Raw genomic sequence first — 16,887 nt, forward strand, 5'->3', positions numbered from 1 at the left:
CATTTCCCTATTAATCCTGAATCTAATCCTCTGGTTGAGAGAAAGATATCCACGCGGATAAGATATTTATGGATTCATGAGAAGAGAGTAGCCTTGCTGGTCCCTTGGGTACCTATTAAATTTGAAATTGTAAATTTTTCTCTCATTTCTGACGTATCTATATATACTATATCTATAATAATATTGTGGATTTGTGTCGTACTTAATCAGTTGAAATGTCATACATATATGTGTGTGTTTGTTATGAAGGGCTACTCAGTCTTAGATAGAGTTAATTCCATATATCAATGCAATGAATTCAACTCTACTCTGAGGCATAAAAATTCATATGCATAAAATTAATGATATCAATATGCAAACACATGATAAAAATGTTATAAAACGGTAGAAAATAGCAACTTAAGCTAGATTTGGTGAAGCAAGTATATGACAATGGTGATAACACTGACAGTATAAATATATTTTTATAATATAAATTTTATGATGAAATACATGTTATCAGTAACCATAATTTCATTAATGTTATACCTACATAACTAACCGTTTCATCATTTTTAAATAAAAAAAATGATTCCAACTTGAAATTAAAATTGTAAATATACCAGGATCATTTGAGATATAAATTCATACAATTCATCCCATGAAATGAAAACAATATCTGAAAAGTATTTCAGTCATCCTCCCAATTCAATATCTTGGGTATGAACAAGTAAGTTGGAGTTTATTCACCAAGGAATATTTTTTGGAAAAAAACGGTAAAAATGACATAAGAATATAAATAATTGGACATGTTTATATTAACTATAGAGTTATATTAATGATACCATTCGCCTTTCTATATATCATCTAAAATTTCTTTAGGCTAGTATGGACCAGAAAAATCTCTGAGTGTGTCAGCTTGGGGGAACCATCTAACAGATGAAACTATTACCATCAAAAGGTAGATGAGATTAGTACCATACTTATGCAAATAAATGTGGAAAAGTTACTTATAATACTACTAAACTACGATACAACCACTTCAGCCATTGTTTTTGAAAAGCATATTATGGCTCTCCCATTGAGCCATTCACCTTCAGATATTGTTCACTTTTTCATTTTTTCTTCTTCTTTAGCACATCCATAAAACTTCTCGTAGACACAGTTATATTATCTAAATATGATTGAAAATATATGAGTCCATGCATAATTACACACTAAATATTAAGGAGATAAATAAATATATCTTTGGGATGGTAATTAAGGTTTTCATTGTTCCTCAATAATAAAATGATAATATTCTAAATATATTTTGCGTAATAAGTTCAAGTCAATAACAGAAACTTTTCTATCAATATCATCATGAGGGTAGAAAAACTAATAAATTATGATTAATATAGACTTTTTGAATGTGTTTAATAGATGATTTGGAATTTATACTGGCCAATATTTTTTACTCTTAAGTACCAGTCTACTATGTCATGAATATTTTTTTTTATTTAAGTTCCATTGCATATCATTGTAAAAAAATATAATGCTTTCAATGGAAACTTTTACCAATTAGTGATATTTTTATGTAATGTTTATTTATAATTTATTCTTATAGTGCTTAGGATTTTGTGCAAACTATTGAGTTTACGTAAAATTGTCTATGTTCACTAGAAATGATGTTAAATAAGAAATGGACCATGAATATGTAACATGCAAATTAATAATGTCATTTGGGATGAACATCCAACGGTTTTCATGTCATCATATTCTGAATTTTATGAGAAAAATAAATTCTGTTAGATTGAGTGGTACTATGACATTCAAGGTGAAAATATTAAGAATCCAGGATTGTAGTTTCTCACAAAAATCCATAATTATCAAATGATATTGTTTTATCGTAGGAGACTACTGCCACCTATAAACACCAATAAATTTCATTAAATTATTTGAATGATTCATCCGCATGCACATCTAACTTTAATATGTCAAAGGTACTATGTTTTGATGGTGTAAAGGAAATTATACTGGATTTTTAAACCAATTTCTTCTAGAAATAAGTTTCCCCCTCTTCCAAGCTTAAATTTTTTATCTAGGACAAATATTTATTGAGATAAGACCATCTAATTAATGATTCCAGCGGGTGCTCTTTATTTTACTACCCTTTTGGAGGATAAGCATTCCATGCATGATTATATCATTTTACTCATTTCATAAGATAAAGTGACTCCTTCGGAATTCAGATAATCCAGTAGTATCTTCCTCAACCCATAACCTGTGATTCAAAACCTTTGAGCTGCACCAATGTTCATAACATCTTATGCATTAGGGGGTGCATGGAGGGAGATTCCATTGGGAAAACATATTGATATTACACCTAAAATTTGACATTGGGGTTCTGTGATTTATGATCTTTAATTTATTATAAAATTATATGAATATGCATTAAGTATTATCCTCAATTTCATGCTAAATTACCTTCATACTGTATTTAATTTCCTTATTAGGTACTATTTAATTTCCCCCCAATTCATGATATATATTTTTATGATACAATTTAATTTTTATTGATAAATGGTAATGCATTTCAACTACCAATTCTGTGATATTTTTCATAAACATTATTAAAAATAATTTTATATTTCATTAATAATAATCTAAATAAATTATGGAAAGTAAAAAATAATAACTTTAAATTTTAAGAGTTAAAAATTAATGCTATTTAACTTTAAAAGTTACGGAAAATATTTGAGGACAACAAACCTGAAGGGCAGCCTCGCATGGGATGGCATGATTAAGGAGCCTTCTAAAGGGAGGGTCGCAGAGACGTTCCAGTAAAATCATGTTCCTTCAAGGGTTTAGATAAGTGAAGAAAGAAATGGCCCATGCGGATGGGGACTGTGCATCTACAAATCGAGTTGAGACTGGGTGTTTATTGGCAATAAAAAATCCTAAGTATGATGCTTGTTTGGGAAAAATGTGAAACCATATAGAGTTTCATAAGTAAAAGATTCATCCCGGCACATCAGAGAGTCATGTGAAGGGAAAATCCTACCTTTCATGCCTGGGATAGAGGAGCCCGTTATGGGCTGCTCCTAATTTCCTTCTAAAATCATTAAATATGAGACTATTTAAAATTTTAATTTAACGTAAAAGCTATTGGGTACATAGCACAAACAGGTGAAAAAAAAGATTGACAAAAACAATCATTTTGTGAATTTACTTTGGAACGAGACTGAGCAGCTGACCAATTGCAATTTTGTTGTTGACACTGAGAAAAATCAAGAGAACCTGACATCCATCCTTATCAGAAATTCTACAAGACTTATCATTGAGGACTACCAAAAAGCATAAAGCTCCAAACCAGCATAGAAATATGTTTTTTGATGGATAATATACCTTCCACTTGATCTTCAAACTTGAGGCTTTTGAGGAAAGGGGAGATAATTTGGATGAGTTTTCTCCAACTCTAGGTCATTCTAAAAATGATCACTATCTGACTGCTTAATTTTATTGTATGCTGATTCAATCGGAACGCTGAACTTGCACAAAATGATTCAAATACTCTATATCCTAATAATCATGATGGATCATCATTGAATACTACTAATTTTCCCTCTAACCATTTCAGATAAGAAGTTATCACAAAACTGTATCTTTTACTCATCATGTTATCATATTTTTCTTCCTCCATTTGTTCATATACCTTCTATTCCATCTTTTCTCTTTTATGAGTATCTCCTCTCCATGGGCGCCACTCTGTATAGCCTCCATGTGTCTTATATTTGAATATCCTTATCCTTCCACTACACAACCTTCTTCGCATACACTTACCTTATTTCTAATCAGCCTTGATGCCCTCTACATTACACTAAGTTAACATTCTTACTATGATCATTTTTTACCATAATTAATATCTGCCATGTCTTCTCTCCATCTGTTCTTTCACTCCCTTTTATTATTACTTTCTATATCTTAATATCATAATTATATTATGTCACCAATATCTCCAACTTCCTATTACATTTATTACAACCTCTTTACTCTCTCACTTAATCTTTTTAAAATATGAACTCCAATATTTTCTAATGACTAATACTTGAGCAGTTTATCTCACTCACTGCCACATGATTGATTATGTACCATCATACCAATATTATTTGACTGAAGATAAATTCAAATTTGAAAGACACCCAAACTTATGTTAACAATTTGGCATTATCACTGGGCCTGAAATAAGATTTTAATATTTCCATTTTTAAACCAAACGTATTAACTGAAAAAGTATTTTACTTGGATCTCTATATCTTCTAGTTCATCCTTAGTGCATGTTCCATTTTTTTTGATAAACTGATATCTGGTTATTTTACCCTTAAAAAGATAGGTGGACATTTGAGTTCTTCTTGAGCACGTCTTCAATTTTATTTCAAAAATATATAAATATCTATTTTCCCTTTCTTCATATTTACAGTTGAAAAAGAAATGTCATGGTAATATTAATATAACATATTTTTTAGTAGCTGATTTGTTTTAATATAATATGTTACCGTTTATCAGTATGATCCAAATACTCTTATAATTTAATAAAATGATTATTCATATCTCTCATATTATCCTAATGCATGAATTATTTCCTCTGATTGTAAAAGACATTGTTAGTTAAATGATACTGGAAATAGAATAAATTGGTCCTTGAATGCAGTAGATAAATGGAATGATCAAGGCTATGACTTTTGTGTACAGTATCAGACTTCTGACATGAGTTCACTTATAGAATGCCTCAAATTTTCATTTGATTTTTTTAAAAAAAATAACATAGGTTACTGAAACGAATTTGATAAATTTAAGAAGAGGATGCATTGTAAGTATCTCGGTAATCAATAATACATTTATGATCAAAATTAGTGCAGCATTAAATAATTTTAGGAGAGATTACAAAGAAGGGAGAGCTACCAAATCTGTAATCACGGTGCTTTTTAGAGATCCATCAAAAAGGGAGGATTTCCTTAAAAAACCAGAATTGAAATCTGATAAGTATTTTAGTAGAGCTTATAAATGACAGCAGTTCAAAATGGCGGGAAAATAACTAACACTGCAGGGAGAAGAAATTTGAAATTTAGGGCTATAAATAACACTGCAGGGAGAGCAAAAAGGGATACGGACAATTTTTTCTTCCACTTAAGATCCATTGTGGAAGCAGGAGCTGGAGCAGTCAGAAGGGCAATTCCCGACGGCCAGTTGAGCAGGATCCAATTGGATCTCATATCATCTTCTCTTTCATTCATCTGTTCATCGAACGCTGGTGATATTATTCAATTGTTTACAATACAATTTACATAGTTGATATGAAGATCAAAATAGTGTGGGCATTCGGGTTGTTGTTATCCACACTATATCAAAATCTTTACATATGAGAGTTAAAGAGAATTTAAAAGGCAAAACCCTATTCTCTCCAAAAACATAATAACACAATTAGATGTTTTACAAGATAAGAAGGTGAAATGGATACCAGATGATTTGGTAATTATCTTAATAAATTCCATAAAATTTCTAACATAGAAAGAAATTTACTCACTTTCATATCTCTCAGAACAAAGTTCCATAATATTATAACAAACTACTAAGTGAGCTTGAAAATTTTCATAATCTTAAAACCTGCGATTGTTTCTTTTTTCAAAACATTTCCGTATATATAATGATAAAGAGGGAAATGAAGATGATCTGGAATGGAAACATGGATAAAATGATGAACAACAATTGAGATTGTCTGAACATTTTGAAACAGACAAGTTTAGGTGTGCAAGGAAAACATGTCCAATACTCTTGACTTGTATGTTGAAATTTAATTTGATTGTTCTCCTTCCATTGAATCATACTAAAGTTTATAAATAACGTAAACTTAACACCTTCCTATTTGTACCTGCAATAACTAGTATTAGAACACGCTAACATTAATGTAAATTTTGCACACTTCCTCCTTTCAACTTTCTTATCAACTCATTTTGTAAGATTGAATTTTTTTCTACAAAATAGTTACTGTAAAGTCGACCCACTCATGATTATATAAAGGTTTGATAATTTCAGAATTATTTAAACAGTATATGGTCTGACCTGACCTCATCCCACTGTAAGGAAATGTGACAAACATATATTTGCTTAGGTCTATGCCACTCGAGCCCTGACCTGAATTCTATGAATTGATACAGTAATCAAACATATATCATTCTTTCAAGCGAGTAAGATGAATTAATCTGATAAAACACAACCACATAGTTTTTGTAGAATATACATTAGAAAAATGTAGTACAAGGCAAATATACGACAAAAATAGTCATCGTTGATATAGGACAGTGTTCACATTTTAACCATTAGACATGCATTTCACTCACTAGGAAGTGAAGTTTACTTCACAATAGGTCCTGTCAGACGATTCTACACTAAAACAAAGGCATTGACAGGATACAACCAGGGTTAAAATGAAAAACATAAATAATGAAAAACTTGCAATATAAAATCTCTCTACCTACTAGAACAGGTATCTCCACAATTTAAAAGATTATAAATGTTTAGTAAGCGGCAGAAGAACACGTGAATATCCTCATTTTTTCACATTATCAACATATTATCTGCACAAACAGAACAATAATCCACAGAAGCAGCTCTCCAACAGAATGAACATCTGAAACCATCTCTCTCTCTCTCTCTCTCTCTCTCTCTCTCTCTCTCTCTCTCTCTCTCTCTGTGTCTGTGTACACATACCTATCTCCAACACCCAACTGTTTTCTCAAGTAATTACATGTACTGCGCCAGCCACTGCTTGCACATGTCAAGGACGGGAAGGGCGTTGGCGTGCAAAGCCTGATATATTGTAGCAGGAAATAAGAAATGACAAAATATATTTCTATATATGAGAAAAAAATGAGTGCAAGTGTGATGGATCAGTGCAAGGGTGATGGATTAGTGCAAGGGTGATGTACCTGATGAGCTACGTATTGAACATCAGCCACACTTCCACTTCGCGACGCGATTTGGAAAGCACTCTTCAAGCGGCCACAGATAACGCATGCCAACACCTTCCTGTTCAACCAGATAAAAGCAAGAACAATTGAGTCACTCTTTTAACCATTCATCAGCATAGATTTTATATTAAATAAAAGAGAGAGAGAGTCGACCAAAGTTAGCAAACATATACGTTTCCTAAGCTTTTAAATTCAAGTGATATTCTGGGATTCACGAACCATCATTTTCAAATCAAGTTTTCAGAAGTAGCTATGATGTCTAAAGTTGGCTATCTTTTGAAAGGATTTATTCTAATAGATGATAAATTGGGAAAATAACCATTATAAATATCTTTTACTAAACCTGTAGACTGACCAAATATCTGCTACACGGCTTTCATCTTCCCAGGGAAAATTGACCTCAGACAATCATTCACTCATAAACATAAACCCAATAAAAATGGAACTAATCTGAACACAATCTACCTGTGGCTACTGGTCAACATGTCGATAAGTCGGTCTGGGCGCTCCTTGTGCTTATTGGCATACACATTGATTGCAGCCCCCAAAACCTAGGAGAGAGTGAGAGTGACATAATTGAACTTAAAGAATGAGTAAAAAATAAGAAAAGGTATGTTCGTGTTCTCTTCTCATTGTTCAATTATCTCTGGCTAAAAATATCTTGTTAAATAACCAACAGTATTACCTGGTCCCAGTCTTCTTCATCAATTAAGCCCTTAATATTCTTCAAAAAATCAGTTAACTGGCTGCCCCTCTTTCTCTCAGCAAGAGATGCTGCTACTGCAGCATAAATATCAGGAGCTGCAATCAAGATAATTAATATAGTGAGGAAAACACAATGGTTAAAAGATTTCAATAAACAAAGAATTAAAAAAAGTACCCGGAAGATTGAACTCGTGAATAATTTGGAAGGCTAAGTCAAAATTTTTCTCAGCGAGTTTTTCTGCAATCTTGCAACGCCGCCTGTTGAGGTACTAGTGGGAATTAGAGCCAGGAGAAGACCAAAATAGGAAAAAAAATGAAAAATGAAGAATCAATTATCCAACTAAAGCATCAATATCAAGTCAAATAAGCGGCAATGGATTTTGACATTTTCCCTCCGAAATGTCAAGAGGCTCGCTGTCAGAGATACCCAGTATTTCAAATATCTAGAACTGTAATTTTTTTATTTTCTGAAGAATAGAACTGTAAATTTCTACATGTTATATTTCATCAAATTTTTTTTGGATCCATGAATAAAACAAAATGGGCATCGAGTAGCGCCAGACAAAGAAGCAACAATTACTACTGAGTTGAATGTCTATTTTGCCATTGTAATGGTTCCCTACAACAACTTGGAAAATTTTATAATCAATATCGGAGCAACCAACTTCAGGTTAGTCATCAATTTAAAAGCAAAGAATCAATTTGGAGACCAATCATTAGAGTGAAAATCTATAAACCAAATAGTGCCCCCTACTGTTTTTAAACAACTTAGAGAAAGCCCTATAATTATTTCAATCAAGAATACCACAATTAAGGGAGTAATTATTTTGCAACTGAGAAAACAGATGATTATTTGATCCCTGGTTAGCGCTTGAATCTAACATTACTATCAGAGCCAGTTGGCAGTTCAAATCCCATAAGCAACACGCTGCACACTTGGGACATAAATAGGCAAGCGGCAGAAATAGGGGAATGTTGAAGAACAACGTCCTGCTTAAAGATGAAAAGTAATGTCCTTGCTACCAGCTATAGCTTTTAGCCCAGTTGTTCAGTGCTTGAATGTAAAAATCATAGCCAGTACTTTCCACCTATGCCATTTCACTTTTATACTTCTCCCCCCTACCGGTTCCTGCAAAGGCCTTGTACTTAATACTATTCATGTACAGATAGGGATTGGAAGTTTGTTGTTCAGTACCGAAGAAACATTGTTTGTCGACGAATGAACAGACAAAATTGCTTTTCCTGTTCTTGCTCATGTTAGTGTTCGTGTTTGTTCGCAAACATTCGAGATCATAGGCGAACAAACGCCATCCATCCGTGTGTTTGCATCTGAGTCCATAAATCTACGCATGGAACTCGCAAAAATGGATGCCAATCTGACGCTGATGCGCAACGTTTCTTCTCTAAGCAATATCAAAGGAAGAAAGATAGACACGTGTGATTTGACTCAGCGTTGACTAAGCATGTGGGAGTTCAGGTATAAATAAAGGGGCGGCGGACAACCAGAAGGGCATTCATTTTCTTCAAGAAGTGAGTTGTCAATAGTGGCCAATGCTGGGAGCAGGATCAGGCCTGCAGTCCAGAGCGAGGGGGAACATGAGGTGTCCTCAGGACTTCTTCTTCAATAATTTCTTTATCTCTCTATCTTCTTTACTTTTCTCCTGAACATTGAGCTTGGAAACTCTCAATAATTCCTATCGATTGACATACAAGTTTTCTTAGCATTGCGGATCTACTTATCAATCACAACATACAACAAGATTGTGGATTGATATTAGACGCACTGTTTAACATAGAGCCCCATCACTTTGTTTGTTCTCTCTGGTAGTTCCATGAATTTTTACCCATACTTAGACCTGCAGTAGAAGCATAGATGAAGTGAAGAGCAAACAAGAGATATGTTCAAGAGGAATTCAAACATATATTCGAGAGGAATGTTCGCCTCATAGAAAGGGCAATAGGTGAACCCTTTTGGAAATGAGAGGAAGTAGTTCTTGCTCTTCCAAAATGGCATCAGCTCCGAGCGACCAAGACAGCGAGACTAGCACATTTTCTTCCGCTGTCTAAGTAGAGATATGCTCAAAAAAACGGCACCTTTTCCCTGCCACATTTTTGCGAACAGACAAACCATTCTCTAACATTGTTTGCCAGGAATTTTCCTGTTCTTTCACGAATTTACGCACATTCACAATCAAACGGAATATTTTTTTCAAATATCTAAGTACAGAATTTTATCCTATCCGACGGATCTTCAATATTTCTAGGTTTGACAAACTTCATTCAAAACATAATCTAAGAGAAAGTATAGATATAGACAATACATAATCAAACCAAAAAAAAGAAATACCAACCGGAATGTATCAGGATCACTCGGATTTCCAAAAAGTGAATATTCCCATCGATGCTGATCGGTCTCATTGAAAGCTTTTATCACATCAGTCTGAAAGTTGTAAACCAAATAAGACAGCAGGTAAGGGCACTTAAATATTGCTACAAATTCTGAGTTATGCCCAACATTTTGAACAAAATGATACATAGAATCTCAAGGGGAAACGAGAGGAACAACATGAAACGACAACACAGGCACCTGAATTGCTGCCCGAGCGGAAAGCTTTACAAGGCCCTCCTCACTGAGCTTTTCAGAGGCACTCTTTCTGCGCGTAGTTTTTGTGGCAAGCTTCGTTTCCCCTCCCCTGTGCCTTGCGGATAATCCTTCCTCAAAATGAGTCTAACAACAGCATGTTCCAAAATTAATAAAAATGTAAAGGATACTTATCAAAAAAAGAAATTAAAATGATCAAACCAAAAAAACAGACAAAATTTATGTAATAAAATGACTTTAAATAAGAGTCTGAATAATCTTTAACCACTATCTGAAAATTAATACATCAGAGAAATCAAATATTATTGCAGAAAAAAATACTATCAAAATGCAACTCTCCCACAATCATTTAAACGGCATATTACTTGAACTAAGATCAAATTCTTCACGAGGGTAAGAATTGTGTATCACTATTTTGATCTAGACATCAGATCTGTGTGATTATTCCATCATCCGGTGCTCATCCAGTCCTTGGACTACATTTTGTCAGGTATATATGAGACTTAAATAATCACTCTGGAAAAAAGCAACACCATCTGTGAGAAAGCTTTGATATTGATGTGATCCGACACTGCATCTACGAGCGTCGGCCCAGGCCCACGTCGGGAGCCCATTAGCGGAGTCTACTTCAACCTACTGCCGGAGGAAGAGGGTGGCTTTTTGACTCTGGTAAGTGCCTACGCACCTCTCCCACTTCGAAGGCCCTTCTGATCTCCATCGATGCAGACGATCACTGCTGCGCGAGGGCAGCATCCCCGGCCGAGTCAGACGTAGTCGTCAACCCCGTCTGCTCAGAGGCGTCGTCAACCCTGCCACTCGTCCTCCCTATTCCTCTATCTTCCTATCTTCTTCTATCTTCCTCAGACACGTGAACTATTGGACATTGTTAAGTTCTATCAAATAGTTTGGAGTTACAAGGAGCTTAACAGATATGAGGCCTATTTACATTAATATGCACAGAAACTGAATCCACCTCTGAGATAAAAAGGGAGAACGGACGGCAGGAGAAGTCACTTTGGCAATTGACTCTTATTATCTCCACTTCTCTCTCCCTCCCCCACATGCACACAGTAGGTGGCTTTTGTGGGGTCATATGTTACCAGCCACTTCACCCAGGTCATTTTGATTTTTCTCTCCCACACACTCACATAGTATCAGCCTAGTTTTATCCACTGACACCTTTAACAAAAAAATGATAAAGGTCAATCAGTCTTAATAATTTCTTCATTTATCATGGTATGAGGATGATTAGGTCATGGTGCTCTTGATCATTATTAATTGAAATTTCCTTTCTTATAATGATTGCAATTTTCTTTGTCTTTGTGATACTTGACAATTCTCCTTGAAACAGTTTTTCCTCGTACAACTCTGCTTCTATTTCATAAAGCTCTTGATTCTCTATATCTTTCGCTTATTTACGAGGACAAGACAACTCTTTCTTCATATGGCCTCCTTTTAAATGTGATTCCCCTACTTGTGAGAGCACTTTCCTCCTTTTCTTGGGAGAACTTCATCCCTTACGATTACTGTCAACGGAGTATGACCAAGCACATGCTCCGTCACATATAGCACACAGTTTTAGGCAACTGTTGGCCGTTGTTATAGCCGTTGGCAGATCTATTGGGCGTTGGAAAAAATGGTTGTTAAGCCCAATAACTGTATATATGTAACCCTGGAAATCTAATGATACTTGAAGGTCTCTTTCTCTTACGGGATTCCCCGTTCTCTCTCCAATTCTTCTTCTTCTTGACAATCACAATTGAGTCTCATGTCGCAACCATTTTTTCCTCTTCGTGGCTGTGATTCCTCTTTGCAATCACTATCTCCCTCGACCTTCAGTGACCAATCTCTATTTCTCAATATTACTCACTCCTTTATGATCAGCTTTCTTGTGTTCAGAGTACCTACTTTCCTCCAGCAATTGCAAATTTTCTACTGTTGTCAGCGTAATTGGAGATCATTTCTTTCCTCTTTATGGATCCCTTCTATTCTTGGAGACAACATCCTTCTCTCTAAGAATCCGTTCTTTGTTCACAATTTATTATTCTCTTACACATTGTGATCAATAACACATCTTCACCATTAGATTGACAATAAAACATCCACGTCAGACATGTTAGATACATCGAGTGAGATAACTCTCCCTTCTTCAGCAGCAAAAATTACGAGGCCAATTATACATTTTGATGTGTGGTAGTATCACCTCCATAAATTACAGTACACTAGAAAAAAATACTTCCCATAGGGCCAGTATATCCAGATTAGCCTGAAAGGCAGATAGAATATTCATCTTAATTAAGATTCTCCACCATGATTATAAGCTATTACAATCAACAGATTTAGGAAGAAAGCCATCTTAATTAATGCCTTCCCCACACAATGTTTACGAATGTGGGTGAAGACTAAATACATCCAGACTCCGTCAAAAACTATGGTAAGCTACTAGTCTCAGGTAATAAATCAGATTTGGAATAGTCTTCCGAATAAGGAGAGCACATGAAAAGGCTTAGAAAACATAATTTGAAGCGATAACATTGTCAACTAGGATTGGCTGCTCCCCAAATACTTTTTCCGGGAGGCTCACATTAATGTTATTTCACATCATCAATAAAAATTTTTTAGCAACATTTGCAAACCTTCCCCCTTCATCATCCATCTCCTGACAAGATAGATTTAAAAGTCACGAAATGTGTCTTTTATTGCTACTTACCCACACAAAAGGCCATAAAAATTTTCATTTTCTCACCAAAACGTTTTTTATTTATGGATGTCAAGCTGAATGAGAAATCTCATTTCCCTTCAACACCTAAAAAAGTATTTTATTTTATCCAAATCATGTGGTGAGTGGCTTATTTTCCTATGAACCCATCCAGACCCATAACTTAGACTCCCATATCGGCTTTAGTGATCCCCAAGATATCCTCCATAGCTGCCTCTAAGGACAACAAAATCCCAACAATGATTTGGACAATCCTACTGCTTTGCATAAGTACAAAAATGACCCTATTAGTCTTCTTGATCAGTCCATCATACCTTCAGTTGATTCTACCTACACCAGTGCCCAAGCTGGATGACTTAGGTATACTTATAGCTGACCACAAGGGTACCCACGCTTGCTTGATATACCAGCTATATTATATGAGAAAAAACGAATATGGATAACCATTTCAAGCACACAATATGTCTCTTCTTACACCCGGAATGAGAAAAAAACCTTACAAGGAAAAATAAGGTGACTCGTTATTCTAAACACAAATGGAAAAAAGAAGAAACAGCTTAACACAAAATCCAGACCTTGGCATGTTCCAGATGCCTTATTGCCTCTTCTTGGGTAGTTGAATTCATAAAGAGTTGAATACAACAAAGACCCGCAGCAACATGATCACCTCTGATTACCTAGACAACAAAAGAAATAATTATTTGAAGTAATTCCATATTAATATGTAGAAATTAATGACATGCAGTTTTTAAGAGCAAGCATAATAAGGTTTCCAGCAGGAGGTCATAAATTCAAAGTATATTTTCAGATCTCTCTATGGAAACCGCGCATGCTGTATTCAATATAGGCCCAATATCATAGACATTTATACTATCTACAGTATACGCATACATCATCAAAAGAGTCGAGAGATTTGGCCATGCAAAACATACCAAAGGGCCTAAGATATCCATTTTTTGGTTAGTTCTCAACTCTTTAATATATTTACCCTTCAACAGTTTGAGGTACTTATAAGGATTTTAAATATCCATCTTGCCTGAAAATAATAAGTTTGCAAGCGGACGAGGACTAACACTTAAAGAAACCGATAGAAAACATTAGCACTATGTCATAAACAAATTACACAATTGAAGGTAGAAAAATAAATTTTAAGGCAAGGAATTATGAAATGATAAAAACATTCAACTTCAGCAGGACTTTTGTCTCTGAATGGCCCTACATATCCAGACAGTAGTATGTTTCTCCTAATGCCCCTCCCGTATCCTCGCGTAAGCCCATCAGTCGGAAAAATGGCGTTCACCCATTCCCAGGCATTTTGTTCCCCTGTGCAGGGAACTGTTCTGTAACAGGGATTGCTCCATGTCCAAGAATTCGGCCACCCATTGATCTGAAAGAGCACTGTCTATGATCGGGTTCCACATTCCGTCCCAACAGGCTCGCACCATAGCATTAGGGCACTGTGGCAATGCATATAAGCGAGGAAATGCCTCTCTCAAAGTGCATTGTGGAAACTATGCATCCAACCAATGCTGAAATGCTGACCCATTTCCTAACTTGGCAGAGAAGAACTTGCCCCTTCTCCATTTAGGCCCTTGATTCCTGCCCTAACCTCCTCTGATAAAGGTCTAATAAGTTCTGCATGTTATTCTTGAATCACAATCCATGCACCCCTACTTCACCGCTTCCACCAGGTATGTTTCCCCTTCTTGGAAAAAGGCTGAAAGTGTTACATGATGGTGTGACCCACTGCATATGTCTTGATATGCTCCTGGCCCACTACCATCTGTCTGGTTTGTCCGTCTTTGACCATTTGCTGCAGGATGGAATTTTTTTGTCTTAGTGTCTCGTGGCCCTAGCAATGATTACCTCAATCGTTGCCTCCAGTCCATCTCCAGTTTCTTGTCCCCTCTACAACTAACCACTCCACCTCTTCCATTCATTAGCCTCTTCTTCATCTAGAGTTCCTACGTCCTCCATATCTTCCAACTGTTTTATCATTGTTAAGGCCTCACTTCTCTTCTTCCTGCCCTCCCGTATATGCTTCCAAAACCTTAAAAGGTGCTCCTGAACTTGTAATTCTAACGGCAAGTGTCTGCCTCAGATCAGAGCCTACCTCGAGAAGCCAACCTGTTGTAGCCACCTCGTTAAAGCCGACCATTAGACTAATTTGAAATCATGTGGAGCTTCTGTACGCCTCAAATCAGGGTGTGATCTTATAGTGGCCATGGAAGTGATCTCACTCTTGCTAATCGGAACCGCTCTGCCAACTTTACTAAACATAGGAATTTTTCCAGTCTAGATCGCATGCTGCAGCTTGTCATGATCCTCCATGTATACAAAGTCCATGGCCCCATTTCTTGTAGGGCTGCCTCTGATACGAACCACCAAAAGACTTCTGGATCTGGATCCCACCAGTTCATGTCATTGGGTCAGTCCCTTGTCTCTAAAGACACACTGAAATCTACCCCTAGCAATAACGAACACCCTTGGAACCTGGACACCAGGTCAGCAAACTCATCACTCTGCCTTTTCAGTTTGACCTCTGCAGAAATTTGACCTATCAAGTGTCCAGTTTCGAGAACATTGCCTCATTTCAAGCTACCACCACCCCCCAGAACGGTCAACTGCATTAGTTGCAAGGAGTCCTCTTCTTACCACATACCAACATAGTTATATGTAAACATGCCATTGTGGCTCCCCATCCTCTCAGATAGCTTCCCACTATTGCCTCCTCTCATCCCGGAGGCCGCGAATGTCTCATGCAAAACATTTCATGGTTGGGCGAATGTTTACCCTTCCCTACTCACTATCGGCTGCAGTCCAACCACTGCAGTGATCTCTGTTATTCAATTATTTTAAAAGGGGTCTTCCTCCTCATTTAGCTCCCCAACTGCTCTGCCACTTCTTTGTTGATAACATCCTTGCTCATTCCCGAAGGACTGGCTGCCCCCATCTGTCCATGATCCACCTTAGTGCTGCATCTTTTTAAGTCCTAGGCTGCTAAGTTCACTCTTCTGCTTTTCTCCGCCTTCATTAATGCAAAGATTCCCCACTCATGTTTCATTCCCAATTTATTTATTTTGCATAGGAGCCCTTCCCCTTAAGTATCCTCCTTTATCACTTGTCGCAGACGCTGGCCTGCAACTCAGCCACTTTAGCTCTTGTCCTCAGTGCGTTTGGTTCCTCTAGTTGACGCATGAGCTGAGGGCCAAAGAGTGTTGTCCCCTCAATTTGTCCAAAGATTGCTACGGCGCTTCAGCCAATGCCAACTCCCTCTGCGTGCCCCCTGCTGGTCGTCATCACAATGAATGCTAGCCTTCATCATGCTTTCTGCCCCTTTTGGTGTCGGGTCGGTTGGGCTAGGTTTCAACTGTGTTTCCCCCCAGTGCATTGTGGGGGCCCCTCCACTGCTGCTTTCCAATCCCCCTTAATGTTGTTCTTTTCTTGAAGTCTTCTTCCATAAATGCCTTTCTAAATTGTGGTGGCTGCAGCGGCGGCGGCAGCCATACAGAAGCAGACCCCTAAATTACATTCTGGGCCCTGAAATTAGATAAAAGATGGAGGCGTGGCTTCCATAAGCCCCTTTACCTCATCTAACAACATGTTGGGGTTCCCTTATTCCAGTCCAACTGAAAGGACTTGCCAGAGCTTGCCACATGGCCTGATTAAAGCCTCCAATACTGGCCTGGTTTAGTATCTGATATGATCCAGCAGCAGGTATACATTCGGAGGAAGGCACGATCTGGGCCCATTACGCAAGCACAGGGCCAACCAGCAGCGTCTCATATTTAAAGGTCTCTCTAGAGGCAGCCTAGGCAGGAATTCACACAGTAAGCTTCCCCTTCCTCTCGTCTTCTCCTCCTCGTCATCGATCG

General features: G+C 36.7%; 1 protein-coding gene across 2 annotated transcripts in view; it reads right to left on the reverse strand.

The window, feature by feature from the left end:
• Nucleotides 1-6,550: 6,550 nt before the first annotated feature.
• The window catches only part of LOC144703846 (zinc finger FYVE domain protein), a 71,503-nt gene continuing 61,166 nt past the window's right edge, over nt 6,551-16,887 (reverse strand). For both annotated transcript variants that reach the window (XM_078576116.1, XM_078576115.1), the window contains 8 exons: nt 13,588-13,689; nt 10,279-10,419; nt 10,043-10,131; nt 7,867-7,949; nt 7,672-7,787; nt 7,452-7,537; nt 6,945-7,044; nt 6,551-6,825 (listed from right to left, as the gene is read on the reverse strand). In XM_078576116.1, coding sequence (XP_078432242.1) covers nt 6,760-6,825; nt 6,945-7,044; nt 7,452-7,537; nt 7,672-7,787; nt 7,867-7,949; nt 10,043-10,131; nt 10,279-10,419; nt 13,588-13,689 — 783 coding nt within the window. In that variant the 3' untranslated portion in view covers nt 6,551-6,759. The remainder of the gene's footprint in view (nt 6,826-6,944; nt 7,045-7,451; nt 7,538-7,671; nt 7,788-7,866; nt 7,950-10,042; nt 10,132-10,278; nt 10,420-13,587; nt 13,690-16,887) is intronic.

The sequence above is a fragment of the Wolffia australiana genome, chromosome 5 (assembly GCF_029677425.1).
Source record: "Wolffia australiana isolate 7733 chromosome 5, ASM2967742v1".
Lineage (NCBI taxonomy): Eukaryota > Viridiplantae > Streptophyta > Magnoliopsida > Alismatales > Araceae > Wolffia > Wolffia australiana.